This window comes from Carcharodon carcharias, chromosome 9 (assembly GCF_017639515.1).
Source record: "Carcharodon carcharias isolate sCarCar2 chromosome 9, sCarCar2.pri, whole genome shotgun sequence".
Classification (NCBI taxonomy): domain Eukaryota; kingdom Metazoa; phylum Chordata; class Chondrichthyes; order Lamniformes; family Lamnidae; genus Carcharodon; species Carcharodon carcharias.
In genome coordinates, this window is record NC_054475.1 from 38,899,919 (window position 1) to 38,919,258 (window position 19,340).

The 19,340-nt window shown below is 43.3% G+C and overlaps 1 protein-coding gene across 4 annotated transcripts in view; it reads right to left on the bottom strand.

Annotated features, from left to right (window-relative positions):
• Window positions 1-19,264, bottom strand: part of tnni1b (troponin I type 1b (skeletal, slow)) — a 45,565-nt gene extending 26,301 nt beyond the window's left edge. For 2 of the 4 annotated variants that reach the window (XM_041194977.1, XM_041194973.1), the window contains exon 1: window positions 17,791-17,849. In XM_041194977.1, coding sequence (XP_041050911.1) covers window positions 17,791-17,834 — 44 coding nt within the window. In that variant the 5' untranslated portion in view covers window positions 17,835-17,849. Of the gene's footprint in view, window positions 1-17,790; window positions 17,850-19,041 lie in introns of those variants that run through there. The other 2 variants (XM_041194979.1, XM_041194975.1) reach the window with 2 other exon arrangements.
• Between the last annotated feature and the right edge of the window lie 76 nt (window positions 19,265-19,340).

Here is a 19,340-nt window from a genome sequence, read left to right on the forward strand (position 1 = left end):
AGAAGTCTGCAGTCAACTTTCTTTTTCTACTCAGCCTGCTGCACAAGCTTAGCTCTGTTTCATGTCCCTGAATTCAGTCCAGGAAGTGTTTTTAATGACCTAACCAGGCTAGGAAAGGGGAAAACTGCTGACATTTACCTACATTCTGTTTTATGCATCACCCCCGCCCCCCATCCCAACCTTGCCAAGCCTCTTCCATCATACTATCCCTCACACCCAACCAGCCTGCAAGTACATTCACCATTGTCTTTCTATGCACACATTCTCATTCCCATTTTTCTGTATATCTTTGTCACTCATCCTGTTCCTTGTGCAATTTAATGCCTCTCCCTGTAGTTACCATCACCAAATGCACTGCTTCCATCCACAAAGTCACTAAACGTCTGCACTTCTACCCATTGTGTGAGCAGAGCACTCAAAGACTAGGGAGAAAGATCGGAGGTGATCCTCCACAGATTTCATAGCTGACAACTGCGAGGAGGAAGCACATACTAGAGATCTGTAGCATCTTGGCATTTTTGGCCAAGAGATCGAGAGATTGAGATCCCTAAGCTGCTTAGTGATTGAATTAAATATCAGCGACCCACATGTGATAGAATATTTAGTCATGTTGACTTGATTTCAGTAGCAAATGATATATAATCATCTTCATAATCCTTAAGTGGCAACATTCTTTTCTTGCCAGTGCTAATTCTAATCTTTTCTCTTCACCAGAGTCTTCACATGTACAGCATTAGTTTGTCCAGTTCCTGAACAATGAATTCCCAAAAGGTCTGATTCCTTCAGAGGGTGCACCATATGCCAGTGCAGATACTCGCACTTAAGTGGGTCCAATTACACCCAAACCTGGGTTTCAACCTGGTGAATCACACTTCACAAGTGAGCAAGAGCAGACAATGGTGGCAGAGACAATTTGAAGAGTCCACATTGGAGAGAACACAGTCCTGTGCTATATCCTGGGTGTCATCGATTAAAGGATAATCGTTAAGAGGAAGCAGACAATCTGCAATGTTCTAGCAGGCCCCCCAAGTGCACATCTCCATAATTCCAGAGAGAATGGAGGAGTCAAGCATGAGCAGGTTGATGTCGCCGGACATTGTGACGTTTTCCTCTTCCATTAATAGAATGGCCTAGTGTGTGCAACATCTATCCTGAGAATCAAATGAATCTATGTGGACCTTGACCATGCCTGTGCAAACTTTGGATGCCAGAATGCCTGGTGCCTTAAATAAGTTGATGAACACCATAACCAGTACCTTAAAACATATCACTGATCTGCCCTCCAGCAGATTGATATGTGAAAAGTCTATGAGACGCCTGATGGTAAAAAGGGACATGGAAGTAGGAACTCCATTCAAAATACTACCACTTCTCCCCAGTTCTCTGCATCACCCAATACCCCACATGATGCCTCCATCCTGATGGCCAAATCTGCCTGTGCACAGTTACATGTGGCCTTTGGTGTGGCCTTTATGGTCTCCAAAACCATGAGGTCATTATCCAAGAGCAGTTCAGTAGTCAGAGCAGGAACTGAACAGTCAGACTCTACCTCTGGTGAGGTTACAGGTTTTGGACCACTTAGAACTGGCTGGTGCTGTGGTGGAGCCTCTCAAGTCTGCCCCACCATTCAATAAGATCATGGCTATCTGCCCCAGGCCTCAACTCCTCTTTCGTGCTAGCTCCTCATAGCCCTCAACTCCCCGATATTTCAAAAATCTGTCGACTTCCTCTTTAAATACTTTCAGCAATCTAGCCTCCACAACGCTCTGGAGTAGAGAATTCCAAACATTCACTACCCTCTAAGAAAAGAAATTCCTTCGCATCTGTTTTAAATGAGTGTCCCCTTATTCTGTAGCTATGTCCCCTAGCTTGAGATTCCCTCACTAATGGAAACATCTTCTCAATATCTACCCTGTCAAGCCCCCTCAGGATTTTGTACATTTCAATAAGATCACTGCTCATTCTTCTAAACTCTAAAGAATAAAGGTCTAATCTGTTTAGCGATTCTTGATAAATAAACCACTTCATCCCAGGAATCAGCCTCGTGAATCTCTTTTGAACAGCCTCCAATGCCAGTATATCTTTTCTTAAATACAGGGACCAAAACTGTACGCAGTACTCCAGGTGCAGCCTCACCAATACCATGTACAGTTGTAACAAGACTGCCCTATTTTTAAACTCCAAACCCCTAGCAATACAGGCCAAAATTCCATTTGCCTTCTTAATTTCTTGCTGCGCTTGCATACTTACCTTTTGTGTTTCATGCACAAGAACACCTAGATCTCTCTGTGCTGCACTGTTTTGGAGTTTCTCTCCATTTAAATAATAGTCTGCCTTTTGATTCTTCCTACCAAAGCGCATGACCTCAGACTTTCCTACATTAAACTCCATCTGCCAAGTTTTTGCCCACTCACTCAACCTATCTATATCCCCTTGAAGATTCCTCATATCCTCATCACAACATGCCCTCCCATCTATTTTTATATCATCAGCAAACATAGATACATTACACTCTGCCCCCTCCTCTAAGTCATCAATATAGCTAGTAAATAATTGACTGATCCTTGTGGCACTCCAATAGTAATGTCTTTCCAATGTGAAAAAGACCTATTAATCCCAACTCTCAGACCCACAGCAATGCAGTTGATTCTTAATTTCCCTCTGAAATTGCCTTATAAGCCACTCGGTTCAAGGGCACTTAGGGATGGACAGCAAATGTTGGCCTTGTCAGTGATACCCACATCGCATGAAAGAATAAATAAAAAAATAATAATTGTCAGCTCTGGCAAACAACCCATTAACCAGTAGACATTTGTGGATATATTGGAAGAACAGCAACACAGAATCACCAGAATGTTGCCAGGACTCCAAGGATGAGATTTTTAGTTGAGATTACTTAAATTAGGCCTGCATTTCCAGGAATATAGAAAGATAAGAGGCGATTTGATTGAGGCTTTTAGGGTTTGAAAGAATGCATTAGGGTAGATAGAGAAAAACTTTATCCATTGGTGAGGGAAATATGACAAGGGGCACACTCTTATAACCAATGCCAGGCTGTTCAGGAGAGAGATTAGGAGGCACTTCTGCACATAGAGGATTGTTGGAAATCTCTCCCAAAAATCTCTCCCACAGTAGATGCTAGCTCAATTGAAAATGTTAAATCTGAGTTTGATAGATTTTTGCTAGACAAGGTTGTAATAGAATATGGAGCCAAGGCAGAGTTGGAGTTAAGATATAGATCAGCCATGACCTAATTTAATGGTGAAACTGGCTTGAGGGGCTGAATGGCCTGCTCCTGTTCCTTAGGGGAGAAAGAGTAAGAAAAAGCATTGAGACAAAGATACAAAGACAAAAACAAGAAAAAATGTATGGCGCAGAGTGGAGCAAGAGGATGAGAAATAAATGTAGGGAAGAATTTTCCGGTTAGCGAGCAGGGCAGGGCATGTAAAGTGATGCACAGTGACGTCGGGCGGGCATCCTGATGTCATTGTGCGTCATTTAGATTTTCAGTTCGGCTGCGTGCCTGCTGAACTGTCAAAGGTCTATTAAGGCCTGTTAAAAACTAATTAAAACAGTTAAATGAGTTGCCTGTCCAACCTTAAGGTTGGCGGGCGGGTGAATAGGCCAGGCGGCCTTTGCATTTTTCATGAAACCTCATCCACGGGCAGGATGAGTTTTCATGAAGTGTTTTAAATTTCAATAAAAATTATTTTAAAAATTCATTGCCATGTCCCAGCTCATGTGACACTGTCACATGAGGGAACATGTTTTAAAAGTTTTTTTTCCTTTATTTAAATTTTAAAACCTTGGACTGCGGCGCCTCAGGGAGATTTCTGCGCTCTTTCACATGCATGCGAATGCAGGCCCTGACTCAGGGAATCCCACCCCCACACCCCGCCCACACAGGGAGCGCTGAGTGCTTCCAGGCAAGCGTCACGCTGGGCAGGCCTTAATTGGTCCGCCCAGGTAAAATAGCAGCACGGACCCAATCGGGGGCGCCGATCGGATTCATGCTCGCTCCCACCTAGCCCTGCACAACCCCCCCAACATGGGGAAAATTCAGCCGTAATGACAGAGGGGGAAACAAAAAAAGTCAGAAGTAATAAACAAGCAAAGAGTTACAGAAAAATTTATGAGTGACACCAAAGAAAATCTACTCATTTATAATGACTTGTTAGTTAAAATTTAACAAGTTTCTAAAAACAGCTATGAATGCTAAATAAGGGTTTTGGGGAGGTAGTAGTACAGTGATATATATGAATTGCTAAAAATACTTTTTAAAATTGCCTCCAAATAAGTAAATCATTGATGCCTCAATCTGAAATTGTAGGTATTGTATGCATGCAGAATGGGGCTATGTAAGCAGAATGAGATAAACAAAAATACCGCAGCTTAACATCAAAATGTAACTTAATACAGAGCTCAAGCTGGCTTAGAGCAATTCATAACACAACTCTGTGGGAAATATTGGTGGTGACTTTCCACAGAGGATGAGTGGATTTATGTTTCTATTTTGAAGGTGTGAACATTCAGATCAGTTTGGTTCTCAAATTCGAATACATGGCACTGTCATAGTGCAAGTGCTGGCAAGGTTACAGTGATGTTCTGCTTCCAGCTGTATAGCTCCTTGTCCAGTTAAAGAGGGAGTAGGCCTCACTGATGGCCAAATGCTATTTTTTTATTATATAAAGTGGCAAAGGATGATCAGTTTATTTTCTTACATTAAAATTTGCAAATGTAGTTTAAACATTTTTCGGTTATATAATGGGCAATTGAATACTGAATGTTTGGGGAAATGAGAGGTAGGGTGATTATCAGGCCATAATCACAAGACACTCAGATAAAAACATAGTGCTGAGAAATTTCAATCTGTAAAGCAAAGAACAACTTCAGGAACTCAGCAAGACTTCACAATACCTCCCAAACCAGTGACCTCTACCACCTAGAAAGACAAGGGCGGCAGCTGCATGGAAACACCATCATTTCCAGGTTTCCCTTCAAGTCACAATCCATTCTAACTTGGAGATCCATTGTCCTTCCTTCATCAATACAGGGTCAAAATCATTGAAGTATCATCCAAACAGAACTATTAGAATACCTTCACCACTTGGACCATAAGCAGCTCAAGAAGGTGGCTTTCCTCCAAGCCACTCACCATCCTGACTTGGAAATATATCGCTGTTCCTTCACTGCGTCTGGGTCAAAATCCTGGCATTCCCTCCCTAACAGCACTGTGGGTGTACCTATGCCACATGGACTGCAGTGGTTCAAGAAGGCAGCTCACCACCACCTTCTCAAGGGCAATTAGGGATGGGAAATAAATGCTGCCCTAGCCAGCAATGCCCACATCCTGTGAATGAATAAAAGAAGGTTAAATGATGCAACTTGCAAAGGCTTGTCCGTACTGAGTGGAAATCAATAGGTTCTATCATTCTGAATACACATTGTCATGTTTGTTAAATGGGCAGTCATATCTGAACTGGACTCAAATTCCAGTTGTTTGTGATGAATTAAAATTGGTCAAATTGAGACAACTTTGGATTTCAGTTTGCAGCTCAACTCAACTTTTAGTACAGTGCTCGGCTTTTTCAGGCTTACCCCATCCCTCACAAACTCCACACAACAAAGTCAGTCACTGTGTCAGGCTGTAAGGCACCCAAAGCAGCTTAGCGTTAGGCTTCATGTTACTCCACAAGTAGTAACAGTATATGATGCCCATGCAGGTCCTCAAACTTCCAAAACCTCGCGACACCCTTGTGCAATATTGATATCTGTGTTTGACAAGAAGTATTACCTTTATATTTGAAGGGGGATAACATCAATACAGTATATCAGCAGGGAGTTATTTCTTTTAGGAGCTTGGAGATTCAATGTGATGCAAAATTGTCCAGTTGCTTATGTTACTAATCCTCCAGAACCAGATGCAATTATATTTAAATTTCAAACATAGTAGCAGATAAAGGCAGAAATATTCCTGAGTATATAGAGGTTATGTACATACAGGCCTGAATTTTTAGGTCGGTGGGTGGGCGCGTTTGGCAGGCCTAGGAGTGCCTGTGAAATGTACCGTCAACTGTGATTGGCCCCTGACCGCGATTTCATGCTGGCTGGTCAATTAACAGCCAGCCAGCGTGAAACACACGCTGAGAAGTTCAGCGCTGCCGGGGTGGGGGCAGGAAGAGGGTGGACACTGACAGAAAGCTCCCTGAAGGTAGAGAACTGCCTCAGGGAGCTGAAGAATTGAATTGCATGAAATAAATGCTGAACAAAGATTTTTATTTTTATTTCATTTAATAATGAAAACCTCATCCCGCCCATACTATAAGGTTGGCCGGGTAACATAAAATTTAAGACAATTGCAACTTTAGTTACCTTAATTGGCCTCTTAATTGTCGGTCAGCGCACTTCCGACAATTGCGTGTGTGCGCGCTGACCGAAATATCTCACGAGCGCAAGATGATGTCGGGATGCTAAACCAAAGTCATCTCGCGTGATTTCATGTCCAATCGGGTCTGGCGCATGCCTGCCTGCGACCTAAAAGTTCTGCCCAATGTTCTTTTCTGACTTTCACTTTTTCCTTTTAACATATCTTTTAATTTTAACTTGTGAAATATACAAAGTAAACTGATTTTCACTACTGACTTTATAAGCATAGCATAGGTTATACAAATAGGGTAGAATTTTCCGTGCCCACTGGTGTCAGGCGTGTTCAGTGGCGTGAGTGGACCATGTGGTGAGATGGCTAAAAATCAGTTTCACAATGTTGTAAAACCAGTCTTCAATTGTCCGCTCTACCTGTCAATGGCAGGCCGTGTTTCCCACCGTCGGACATCAGGAACCTCATTGTAATACATCTGCATATCATTATAAACCCGGCTCGCTGGAATCATCCCCCCATTCTGGATCATCCGAGAGCGTTGGCGTGGTTGCACACCGACGTGTTTCACAACTGAACATAACGACATGCACCTTGCTTGGGACTTCGAGGTTTGTTTTCCTACATTGCTTCAGCTAGCACTCCCGGTCATCCGTGCCAGGATTCGCAAGCAGCACCACGTCACCTTTAGAGGGGCTCAAGGTCTGGTTTCTACCTATCAGACTAGCCATAAGGCTGGGTGGCTTCTCAATGGCTGCAGGACTAGGGCTTGCTTGGAGAAGGGGGAAAAGTGGCCTCAGGCAAGGGAAGAGGCTGCAGAGCGAGGGCTGTACTGCAGAAGAGGGTATCCCAGGGTGTGTGTGGGGACACAAGTGGATCTGTGCAATTGGGCTCATGATGGTGAGGGCTGAGAAGGCAGTATGAGAGAGTGAATGGTGATGTCCCTTGAGGTGGCAGTGAATGAGATGCCAGTGAATTTGTGATGGGCTTGAGTGTATGAGATTAGAGTGATGAGATGGTTGCCTTACCCTGGTGGCACGGATGAGGTCATTCATCCTCTATCTGCATCGGATGGCCAACCTCTTCTGTGAAGCATTGTCACTGATCACCACTGCCACAATCTACCAAGCCGGAGTGGTAATGTTGCTGCCTCTTCTGCGGACAAAGCTTGGGTAGAGCACATCATGGCGGGCCTCCACTGCATCCAAAAGGCGTTCAAGGGATGCTTCACTATAGAAGGGCTTCAGTCTTCTTGCCTTTTGGGGCCATGACTTCTGTGTAGCAGTCCTGGGCTGGAAGCACTGAGAGTTTTGCACCTGGCTGCAATTTAAACTTGGTGCCCAGAATGATGAAGCAGTGAGGTGACAGCGTGGCAGGCGAGTCGGAGCCTGCCCGCTATCAAAACAGCGTATTTCCTGGGAATGCATGACTAATGAGGTGAAATTGGGACGATATGGTGTGAAAAACTGCCATGGCAGCCGACGGGTAAAAGGTCCTTTTTCCCAACCGCTTCTGCACTGTGCAAATCTGGGATGATTTTGCCCATAGAATATGATACGCAAAACCATGTGAAAGCATTCTTATTAGATGTATATGAGTGACATTAAACAACCCATTTTGAAAGTATTATTTGTAAGTTATGAAAGCACCTCAGTTTCTAGAGCTTTTTCATCGCGGTAAACTTTATAAACCTGATTATTATTGTGAATAAAGAAAGTAGCTACACTCTCAGCTTACCGAGGTTAGCTGTTTTTTTCTATTTTTGTATCTATTGCAGAATATTGAGCTCGCTTTGTGGGCGGGCGTGCGCCCAACCCTGCCAAGTGTAAAATGGTGCGTGATGACGCATTGGGCAAACGTCCCAACATCATCACATAGTCCCACAATCGTTACGGGCAGGTGAAAATGCCAAGCAGCCTTTGCGCTTTTTAGGAAACCTCACCAATGGGCAGCTTGAGGTTTCCTAAAGCAAATAAAATATAAAATAAAAATTTTACATTTGAATTAAAAACATGTCCCTGCTCATATGACAGTGTCACATGAGGGGACATATTTTATGCCATTTTTATTTTCTTCATGAGTTTTTTAAACAGCACTTCATCTCCCTGAGTCAGCTCTGTGCCTTAAGGAGATTGAAGTGCTCTTTCATGTGCATACGCGAAGTTTGCTCTAGGCCCGCTTGCCCTCCTTCCCCCACCTGCACAGGCAACACTGAGTGCTGCCATTCGCGTTCCATGCTGGGCGGGCCTCAATTGGCCCACCCATGTAAGATCACGGTGCGGTGCCGATCGCGGGCGGTGGTCGGCTTCCCAACCACACCTGCTGAGCATCCCCACCAAGGGCAAAATTCTGCCCATGGTTTCTCTTACTAGTAAAAGAATATAAAAAGATCTTTGAAGGACTTTAGTCTCGCAGGGTGTATGGAAATGAGTTACATTCATCATTACATTCAGTATTACTTCACTATTGGTATTTGACAAAATCGCGAATCGAATGTGATTCTGCAAGAACTAGAGAGTATAATAGATTAATGAAATGCTTATAACCAGAGAACCATAAAAGGTAATAAGTATTTTGACTGGGATTTGAAGATATGAGACAAATGCACTTCCAGTTGTCATCGTATGGTTCCCTGATACAGAAAGCAAGATAACGGGACACAGCAGGTCACTTTCTGAAGGAATGCGTTTCACCAACAAATGGGACTGGATTTTCAATCTGGAGCCAGGAACTCAATGCATGGATTATTTCTGGATCCAACCCTGAACCCATTAGTGACATTATTTTGATATACAAAAGCTCTAATTGGGCTGGAGTTAAGTTCAGCGCTCAATTATTGGTGCTTGGCGCCAGCATCTAGAGGCGAGATCTGGTTCGGGAGGGTGATTTTCAAAGGCAAAGGGCAGCCATGACTGGGCTTCCCATTGCACTGCGGAATGGATCAGGCAGGAGAGCAAGGGCCAGCAGTTCATAGTGCATACAAGTGACAAAACAGTCACTGATCAGATAATTAACCTGTTCCGCTCAAGTGATGGCAGCTTTGTCTCATTGAATGAGCACCTCAGTTTGACTTTGCCTTTTGTTTCAAGACTTTTCAAGACAGCAGCAACAAGAAATAATTTTTGCTCACTGTGGTCCCAACAGATGGGGCCTAACATTCCCCAAACTGCTCACCCTTCCCATTTTCAACTTCTGAAAATTTCATTCTGCCCCTCTCCAGCCAGTTAATTGGAAGGGTGTGTGGGTTGCCTGCTCTCCCCTCACTTGCCCTTCCTTTAAAAATTACAGCGTGTCACTGAGGCATCAGGAGACTGTTACGTCATCCAAGAGCATTATTTTCATAGCATACCCACACCTGACCTCACCTGCCCATGGGTGATTGAAAGTCCTAACTGTGATAGCAGTTGCTGAATGATGCTGACAAAACAAAACATGGCAGCTTGTAATACATTGAAAAATTTACATTCATTAGGCGAAACAATTATATCTGGCAGCAGTCTTCTCTTATTGGAGTATGAAGTTTGCAAGTTCCCACCTCGCACCTAACACCATTATCCTTTTTATCACTTCGCCAACATGTTGACCCTCGCTTTATCCCACTTTAGGACATTTAGTTTTTTCCTCCTACATTTTATATTTAATGAAGCTAAATTGGAGTATGGATAAATGTCACTTAGTGACTAAGAGAATGTTGCCTAGACTGGATGAGATGCACCCTAGGTTGCTGAGAAAAATAAAGGTAGAAATGGTGGAGGTTCCGATGGCCACGTTCTTCTAATCCCCCTTAGTTACAGAAGTGGTGCCAAAGGGCACGAGGATTACAAATGTTACACTCTGGTTCAAAAATGGTAGAAGGATAAATCTGACGACTATAGGCCAATCAGTTTAATGCTGGTGGTGGGGAAGGCTTTTAGAAACAATGATCTTTGAGAAAATTAACAGCCACTTGTACAAGCACGGATTAATAAAGGAGAGTGAGCATAGATTTGTTAAGGGCAAATTTTATTTGACCAACTTAATTGAGTTTCTTGATGAGGTAACAGAGAAGGTGGATGAAGGCAGTGCAGTTGATCTTGTGTATGTGGACTTCCAAAAGCTATTGAATAAAGAACCATGAATTGGTTAGCAATATCAAAGCCCATGGGGTAAAGCAGGCAGCAGCAGCATGGATATCAAATTGGCTAATGGATAGAATTCAGGGATATGCGGTGAATGTTCATTTTTCAGAAAGGAGAGAGGTGTACAATGGTTCTCCACAGGGTTCGGTATGAGGACCATTGCCATTTTTGGCACACATTATATATAATATAATATTATGGGCCAATCAGTTTAATGTTGGATGTGGGGAAGGCTTTTAGAAACAATGACCCTTGAGAAAATTGTATACAAACTTAACTGGACTAGCCACATAAATATTGGCCACAGGAGCAAGCAAAGGACCGATTATTGTACAGCAAGTAACCCACCTCCTGACTTCCCAAAGCCTGCCCATCATGTATAAAGCACATGTCAGGAATGTGATGGAACACTCTCCACTTACCTTGTTAAGTACAGCTCCAACAATACTCGAGATGTTTGGTACCATCCAGGACAAAACAACTGAATGGCGCCCCATTGATAACTTTAAATATTCACTTCCTTCATCACTGACGCACAGTGGCAGCAGTATTTACCATCTACAAAATGCACTGCAGAAACTCATCAAGGTTCAACAGCACTTTCCAATCCATGACCTCTACCACCTGGAAAAACAAGGACTGCAGGCACATGGGAGAACCACCTGCAAATTCCCTCCAAGTGGCCCACCATCCTAACTTTGAAATATATCACCATTCCTTCAATGGTGCTGAGTCAAAATCCTGGAACTCCTTACAACAGCACTTTGGATATAATTATACCAAACAGCCTGCAGAAGTCCAAGAAGACAGCTTATCGTCACCTTCTCAAGGGCAAATGGGTTGGGCTTTACCAAGTGATACCCATATCCCATGAACAAACAAATAAAAAATATTAATGACTTGAGGTACAGAACACAATTTTGAAAGTTTGCAGATGATACAAATCTTGGAAGAGCAGTAAGCAATGTGAAAGATAGGGGTACAGAGACAGTCTGGTACTGGATGGATGCATGACAGATGAAATTGAACACAGAAAAGTGTGAGGTGATAAATTTTGATAAGAAAAATGGGGCGAAATCATACCAGTTAAATTATACATTTTTAAAATGGGTGCAATAAGAGAGGGACAATTCTTGAAGTTGGAAGGGGAGGTAAAGAAAGCAGCTAATAAAACATATGGGGCTGAATTTTATAGGGGTAGGGGGTATTATTGCTCACCCCTCCTGCTACTAAAGTCAGTTCCAAGCTGATGAATGTAAAAAATGGCCGCCCCACAATGATAATACGCTGATGGTGACTGAGGTCACTGTGGGACTTCCACTCATCAACTTGATTGGCCAACAGCTCTAGCAGTAGCAGAACTCAGTAGTAGGTGCCCTGGGACTGCATGCAGTCCCCAGGAAAAAAAGCAATGGATTCCAGGCTGAGATAACTCACAGGATTTTAGGGCAGGAAGTGATCAGAGAACCTGAAGAGGTGAAGGCTGCCGGTTTTTGAGGAGAGGAAGGGAGGCACAGAGTAGGGAATATCATCTTGGGGATGCCTCTGATGCGCACAGGGCACCCAGCCCGAATGATGTGCCTCCCCTTCCTTCCTGCCTTTTCAACCAAGTTATTTAAAAAATGGCCTTCTGGTTCTTGCCTGCCTACATGAACTGTATTATGGCGGGGGCAGTGTAATATTCAAGTCAACTGGCTTGTTAACGTACAATTACCCATTAATGATTTCATTGATCTTATTAAAAATGGTGAACAGCTGTCGAATTCAGTGCCTGCCCACCTACCTTATTATGGGGACCAGGTCCAGGGATGGGCGGGAAGTCAGTGGGCTAGGCCACTACACCCTCTGTCAAAAACATGCCTCACAGGAGAGCGTAAAATCTAGCCCATGGAAATGTGAATGCATAGGGCGGAATCATCCCAGATTTACTGTGGTAGCGGGGAGGTGGGAAAATGATGTTTTACCCACCGGCCACAATGGCAGCTTCTCGCGCCATATCATCCCAAACCTACCACATTAGTTATGTATTCCCAGGAAACACGCCGTTTCGATGGCGAACAGGCTCTCATTTGCCTGCCAGGCCGTCACCAAACCACTTCGTTACACCAGGCGCCATATTTAAAGCCCAGCCGCGTGCACACCTCTCAGTGCTTCCAGCCCACAGCTATTGCAAAGAAGACATGGCCCTAAAAGGCAAAAGGACTGGAACCCCCAGGTTCAATGGCACGTCCCTCAAGCACCTTTTGGACGCTGTGGAGGCTCGCTGTGATGTCCTCTACAACTGTTCTGGCCGCAAGAGAGGCAGCAACAACACTAATCCAGCTTGGAAGGTGGTGACAGCGGTGGTCAGTGCCAATGCCCTGCAAAAGAAGACAGTCACCCAGTGCTGCAAGAAGATGAATGATCTCCTCTGTTCCACCAGGATAAGTCAATCTTCTCATCACTCTTAACTCTCACACTCACAAACCCATCACACATCCACAGGGATCTCACACCTCAAGGGACAACACCACTAACTCTCATACACACTCTCACATCTTCCTCAGGCTCACATCCTCTGGAACTCACATCCTCATCCCGTCCAGGTCTCCGCTCACCACACAAACATTCCACTTAGTGCCATGTGTCGTGCTCACCCTCTCTCCACCTGTTTTCATGCAGGAGAAGCCTGCTCACATCAGCAGGAAGAGGTCCCAGATTGAGGTGGAGTGGCCCACATTTGGCTCCACAATCACTTTGAGGAGTGTGCCATCGCACTGACTGATGAGGATGTGGGCCCAGCCTGCGGTGATGATGAAGTCAGTGGTGAACACCCTTGCAAGGGCCCTGCACTACATCGTCCCTCTCTCAACCCACATGTGAGTGCTCTCTCTCCTGCTTTTGACTTTGTTGCCATGCATTAATTGTCTCTACTTTGGTTCACAGGGAGATCTGCCAAGTGAATGACACCTTCAGCCAACCAATCCCTCAACTCCATCCACTTGCCCACCTCCAGCCAAGATGATTCCTCCTCTATTGAAGAGTTGGAAATAAGCAACCTGGAAGACCTGCCCTCCACTGGCATCATCTTCCACCTCCCTCCGTGACCTATCAGCCACAACCCTTTTCTTTCAGGGAAGTCCAGGTGAACATGTGTGTTCTCTTCCTTGCTGAAAATTCCACCCCATGCACCTTAACCTCCCCGACTTCCTCCTTCCCACCCCCAGGGTCCGTGTCTGCCTCTGAAACCCACCAGCTACCCTCACCGTCCCTTCTACTGATACCGTTCCACCCTTGCCCTCCCGCTTCACTCTGCCTCTGTCATTGTCACTATTACCTCATATCACACCTACCCTCAGTTCACTCCCCAGGAGGCAGTCATGGACTCATCAGAGCCCTCCATTGCACAGCAGCTGCACATCCCCCCTTTCAGATTCCTTACCCCCTTGGAATCCCTTCTGCCTTAGGATCCATTCCTCTCCAGAACTCCTTCTCCCCCTGAACTCCTACTTCCCTTTTCCCCCCCTTGGAACTCCTTCCACCTGGAAATCCTTCTCCCATTCCTGGAACTCCACTCCCCTTAGTCCTTCTCTCACCACCCGTACTCCCCCTTCTCCCGATTTAGTCCTTCCTCCTTACTGGCTCTTTCAGACACCCTTACTTCTTCCGCCACTCTTAGTCTTGCCCCATTCCCAATTCCTTCCTTCAGCCTTACTTCTTCCTCCAGCCTTATTCCTTGCCCCTTCCTGACTCCTTCAGGCATCCTTACTTCTTCTTCCACCTTAACCTCTTCTTCTACTCTTACTGCCTCCCTTCCTCCGATCGCCTGGACTCCCTCCTCTCTCCGCACTTCTTCCCCCTCCCAAACTCCATGCCTTATACTTTCCACCCCACTAACACCTAACTTTCCATTTTCCGTCTTCTCCCCCATTACCCCCTCTTCCCCCTGTAGTCCCTTCCCCCTTCCGAACTTCCCCTCCCTGACACCTTAATTTTCCCCCTCCCAACCTCACCCTGCCCCCAGCAAAACTTTTGTTCTCCCCGCCCCCATCACCTCTTCCTCCCCCAGTAAATCCTAGACCTTCCTATCCCACCCCCCAGTATATCTTTCTCTCTCAAATACAGCTAGACCTTCCTCTCTATCCCCTCGATGATCATCCATTTGAGCAAACCCTCAACGGTGAGTTTCTAACTTCCATGAGCTGCTTCGCGGCGGAGCCATGTCCATGAGAATTCACCCAGCATGCCAGTTATGTTCCTCCAGGGTCCCATTGCTGTTGGGTTCCAGCATCTTCTGCTCCTCGGATGTCCACAATGTAGAAGGACCTGATGGTAAGTCCCAGCTTCTGCACGTCACAGTTGTCAAGATGTGTTCTGCACTGGCATGTTTTCCTGCCAAAGTGGGCGTACAATTCCAAAGGGCTGACCTTATAATGATGTGCAGATATTTTACAATGAGGTTCCGGACATCCGATGGCAGGAATCACGGCCTTCCATCGATGGGCTGAGTGGACAATTGCAAACTGGTTTCACAACGCCATGAAACTGATTTTTGGCCTTCTCACTATATTGTCTGCTCACCCCGTCAAACGTGCCCGATGCCAGCAGGCATAAAACCCCCCTCCACCCTCATAGAGTAAAAAATGCCAGGGAATTTTGCTACATTTTGGTAAAAATTAACTTAGTACCAGCTGGGCACCAAACTTTAGGAAGGACATGAAAGTTCTGGAGAGGCTGCAGAAGAAATTCCCACGAATGGTTCCAGGGATGAGTGATTAAATTTATGTGGGTAGAAAGGATAAGCTGCAGTTGTTCTCCTTAGAGAATAGAAGGCTATGAGGAGACTCAATAGGGTTTTTTAAAATCATGAAGTATCTAGATAGAGTAAATAAAGATAAATTCTTTCCAATGGCTGCAGGTTGGACAACAAGGGGGCACAAATAAATACTTGAAGGAGTAAAATTGCAGGGACTAATGGGATTGCTCTTCAAAAGAGCCAGCATGAATGCAATGGGTGGAATGGTCTCCTTCTGCAACATATTTTTCTATGATTCTGTTTAATTTCAGGCTGTACGACTAACGTAACTATCTATAAATCTGTAATTCAAAAGCAAGTGCGGCTTAGAGAAGTTGTTTTTTATGGATCATACAGCATTAAATCCTTTTTATACACTTCATGAAAGTATTCCCTGAACCTGTTTAAGATAAATGTTAGAAAGAAGTTATCTTTGGGTGTTCTAGATTATAATCCATTATATTCATTAGACATTCTTCTGCCCTTTTGAGGACATTATTTATTTTAGGCTGCAGAAAATGGCAAATCCTGCTATGATTAAAACCCTTCAAGTAGTTTTTATACAGTCTTCCTAGCAACACAATGTATGTAAAATTAGAGAACAACTGCCAATTCTTTTTCATGTATTCTGCACAGTATTATTCGGACTGCTATTACTCAGTCTTTGTTTTAGATCACTCTAGATCTATTGCAGTTGTGGAAAGTTGATTATCTGAATCATTTTATCAAGATCAAGAAGTTTCTAAGTGTATTTTGAAATGGTTTCTGATTTTGATAGCTAGTATATAAAACCCCTTCTTTATTACATTCCAATTTCTAAGCATGCAGTAAGTAATGATATATCAGTTTGAGAATGTACAACTGTTCCTTTAATGCTAATAAGTATCATGTTAATGTTGTGATGAGGTCATTCCAGTCTGAAAAGGTCCACCAGTCTGCAAAGTGGAGTTTGTAATCTAGAAATCAGTTGCTGAACATGAAGTTTGTTAAATTAATAATATCTTTGTTGTTATTCCTTTGTCTTTGCATGCAAAATTTTTATACTTATTGTAAAAACAGTAAGAACAATGCACATGTGCAGAAATCCTGCTAGAGCTCAACCTGAACAGCTTTAGTGCTGAAATTGAGAAAAAATGGAAAAAAGTCAATTGTTAATGGAGCCATGGTATTTAAATAACAGACAGTATCCACCACCACAACTTTTATTAGTACATGTTACTTACACAAAGTCTGATTCTGAATTGAAAATGTTCAACTCAGTAAGTGCTGTACTGGCAAGATTGAATGGTGTACACTCATGGAAGGTATAATTTTCTGCCTGTGAAATAATTAAGGCTATAATTCAACTGAGTAAATTAATTTATAAAAATTTGGATATGTGCGTCAACAGAGTGCTGATTTACAGATTTAACATCTGATAGTCACTTACTGTTGAGTATAACTCATCTAGTTTCCATGACATTTTCCACAAAATGTCAGGGTATGGTTTCTCTTTCCCTCTTGCATTTCCAGTTGTCTTCACATTCACTTCCTTTTTTGTCTTTCTTGTTGCAGGGATCTTGCTGCAAGCTCAGCCTACATAGCTAATTAGCCTCGTTCCAGTCAAATAAGGGTAATGGTTGGATGTCCTGCCCTCACCTTTCTCTGGCAGGACAAGAGGAAACCATGCCCAAGAGTTTTAGAAGAGGAATTGCACAGAGTCACGGGACAAATATAAGAGAGAAGACATGATCAAGGGTTAAGCGAAAATCCTATGACAGAGACCCCTTCAGCTATCAAGCGTGATTGAGTGTGGTCACATTTAAGATTGCAAAGAGTATAGAAAGTGTTTACATTGGCAAGACATGTATTTTTATTCACATCTTCTTCTACTTGAGTTCCCTACTTGAATGCAGGTCCATGGCAATTATTTGCCTAACCACGACAAAGTACCATGATATTTTACTATGGGTAAGTGAAGATGCAGGGCCCGAGTCTACCTCTGTCAGAACAGGGATCAAATCCCACAATGTTACTGTTAATCCGATCTACATACTGGCCATCGAGCCAACTGAGCTAACTGGCTCCATTTATTAATACACTGAGTCTAAATTATTATAATTGGTGTACAATTAATTTGTTTCTATTATTATCTAAATATAACAGGTGATTGCTTTAAATAAGTGAGAAAAATCAGGCAAAATACTTCTCCATTCATGATACTTTTGAAGTAAAAGCCAATCGGTCATTGTCTTCCTGCATAATAAAAGATTGAACATTGGGGTTGTCCTTTTCAAAAGTTTTGCATTTCATATCATTCCAATTTAGGGGACTTTGGTAGAAAAGCTTTTATCCAACATTACTGCTTTGCTGCTTTGTTGAATAGAAAAGGAAGGGATGCCGAGTTATAAATAATCATAGTGCTTGAAATCACTATTTCAAACTTAGCCAACAGTGCAATATTACTCTGGATGTTTCAGCATTTTTAGATGCATATACTTGTATGGTTGAGGGTAAGACATCTTTTTTAAAAGGTAACTTACCCCTTCCCATTTCTTGAGCTTCCCTGATTTTTTTTTTTATCCATTCATAGAATCCGAGCATTGCTGGCAAGGTAGGTTGTTGCCGATCCCTAATTGCCCTAGAGAAGATGCTGCTCTGAACCCAACAATAGTACAGGGTGGCATGCTTGAAAATGCTTCCCCCCTCCCTTTCTGGAGGATCTCCCATTCTTTTAGTGCCTCTTGACAGCTGCAACACTGATGTCAATGTATGATTGACAAAAGAAGACTTTTTAAGCTGACAATTCATTTCTCGGAAGAAGTACACACATTTGTCAACTATCCATGTTTTACACAGAGAATTAATATTTTGAGGTCAACGTCCACTGGTCTGAATGCACATGAAAATTGGACCACTCTCTGGCTCTGTTTCTCCTCTGGCTCGATCCCTGGTTGTCAGTTCTGGCTCCTAACTGATGGTGCTGCAGGAGTTTTCTCTATAAAATCAGAAATTTCTACCCATTGCAGAATTCTCCTGACTAAGACAGTATCAATGTCCAACAGGAACTGGATGCTGTATTTCAAGTTAGGCGGGTAATTTGCCAAATGGGAAGGAGAGTTTCAGCATGACATAAAGGACGTGGTAGGCAGGAGGAGGTGAATGTGAACTAGGAGGAAGGGAGGACAGCGTACATGAACCTATAGAAAGGCAGAAGAGTAAAATAAAACAAACCCCTCAGTGTCATCCTATTCAGCATAGAGGTGCAGAGTGCCAGCTTAGATTGGGAAAGGATGGGGAAAAGAGCAACAACATAAAGTAGAGGGTCGAGGAAAGGAACACCATTCTAAACTGAAGAGGAACAAGAGGATCAGCATGAATTCAGAAGGGAAACTAAAGAAAGACCCTAGAATTTGAAATTTTACATTTCTTTTGGACCTTAAATGTTTATCTTGGTGGAAAGTGAATTCCCCTGGCTGCTTTCTCCTAACATTAATAATTAGCTGTCTGGGGAGTGTACTCATGCACAGAATTCCTTTGTGCTTTGAAAGGTGCAATCAGAAGTTTGCAGTTAAACCATAATCCTTGTGTGCTGGTCTTATTTCATACTTGACACATACTAATTTTCATAGCTGCAACATTACTCAGACTTTAATACATTATTAACATTTTTAGAAATACAACTCAACCTTAGGTTAGTAGGCAATAAGCACCCAGCTCATTAAACAGATATCTTTTATCTCAGTTAAAAGCTTAATATTCTCTATCTTTGTCATTTCCAAGTAGTTTCTTACCTTCTTACAGACTGTAAATGAAATTCACTGCTGGTGGCAAAGGAAGAATCAAAGAAGAATAGGAGGGAAGAAGGGTATTTAATCCTTTGCAGATTTCAGATCTGTATCCGACTGGTCAATAAAAATAGCACCTCCACATTTTCACTTAGCCTAGCTGCCAACCTATATGAAAAATGCAAAATTTTCTATTCATTTGACCGGTCAAGCATGCCTGTCGAGAAACATCAATCATGTTATTTTGGAGGCAGATCTGACAAACATTTGCTGTCTGGGGTTTGTGTTGTCAAGCTTACATAGAA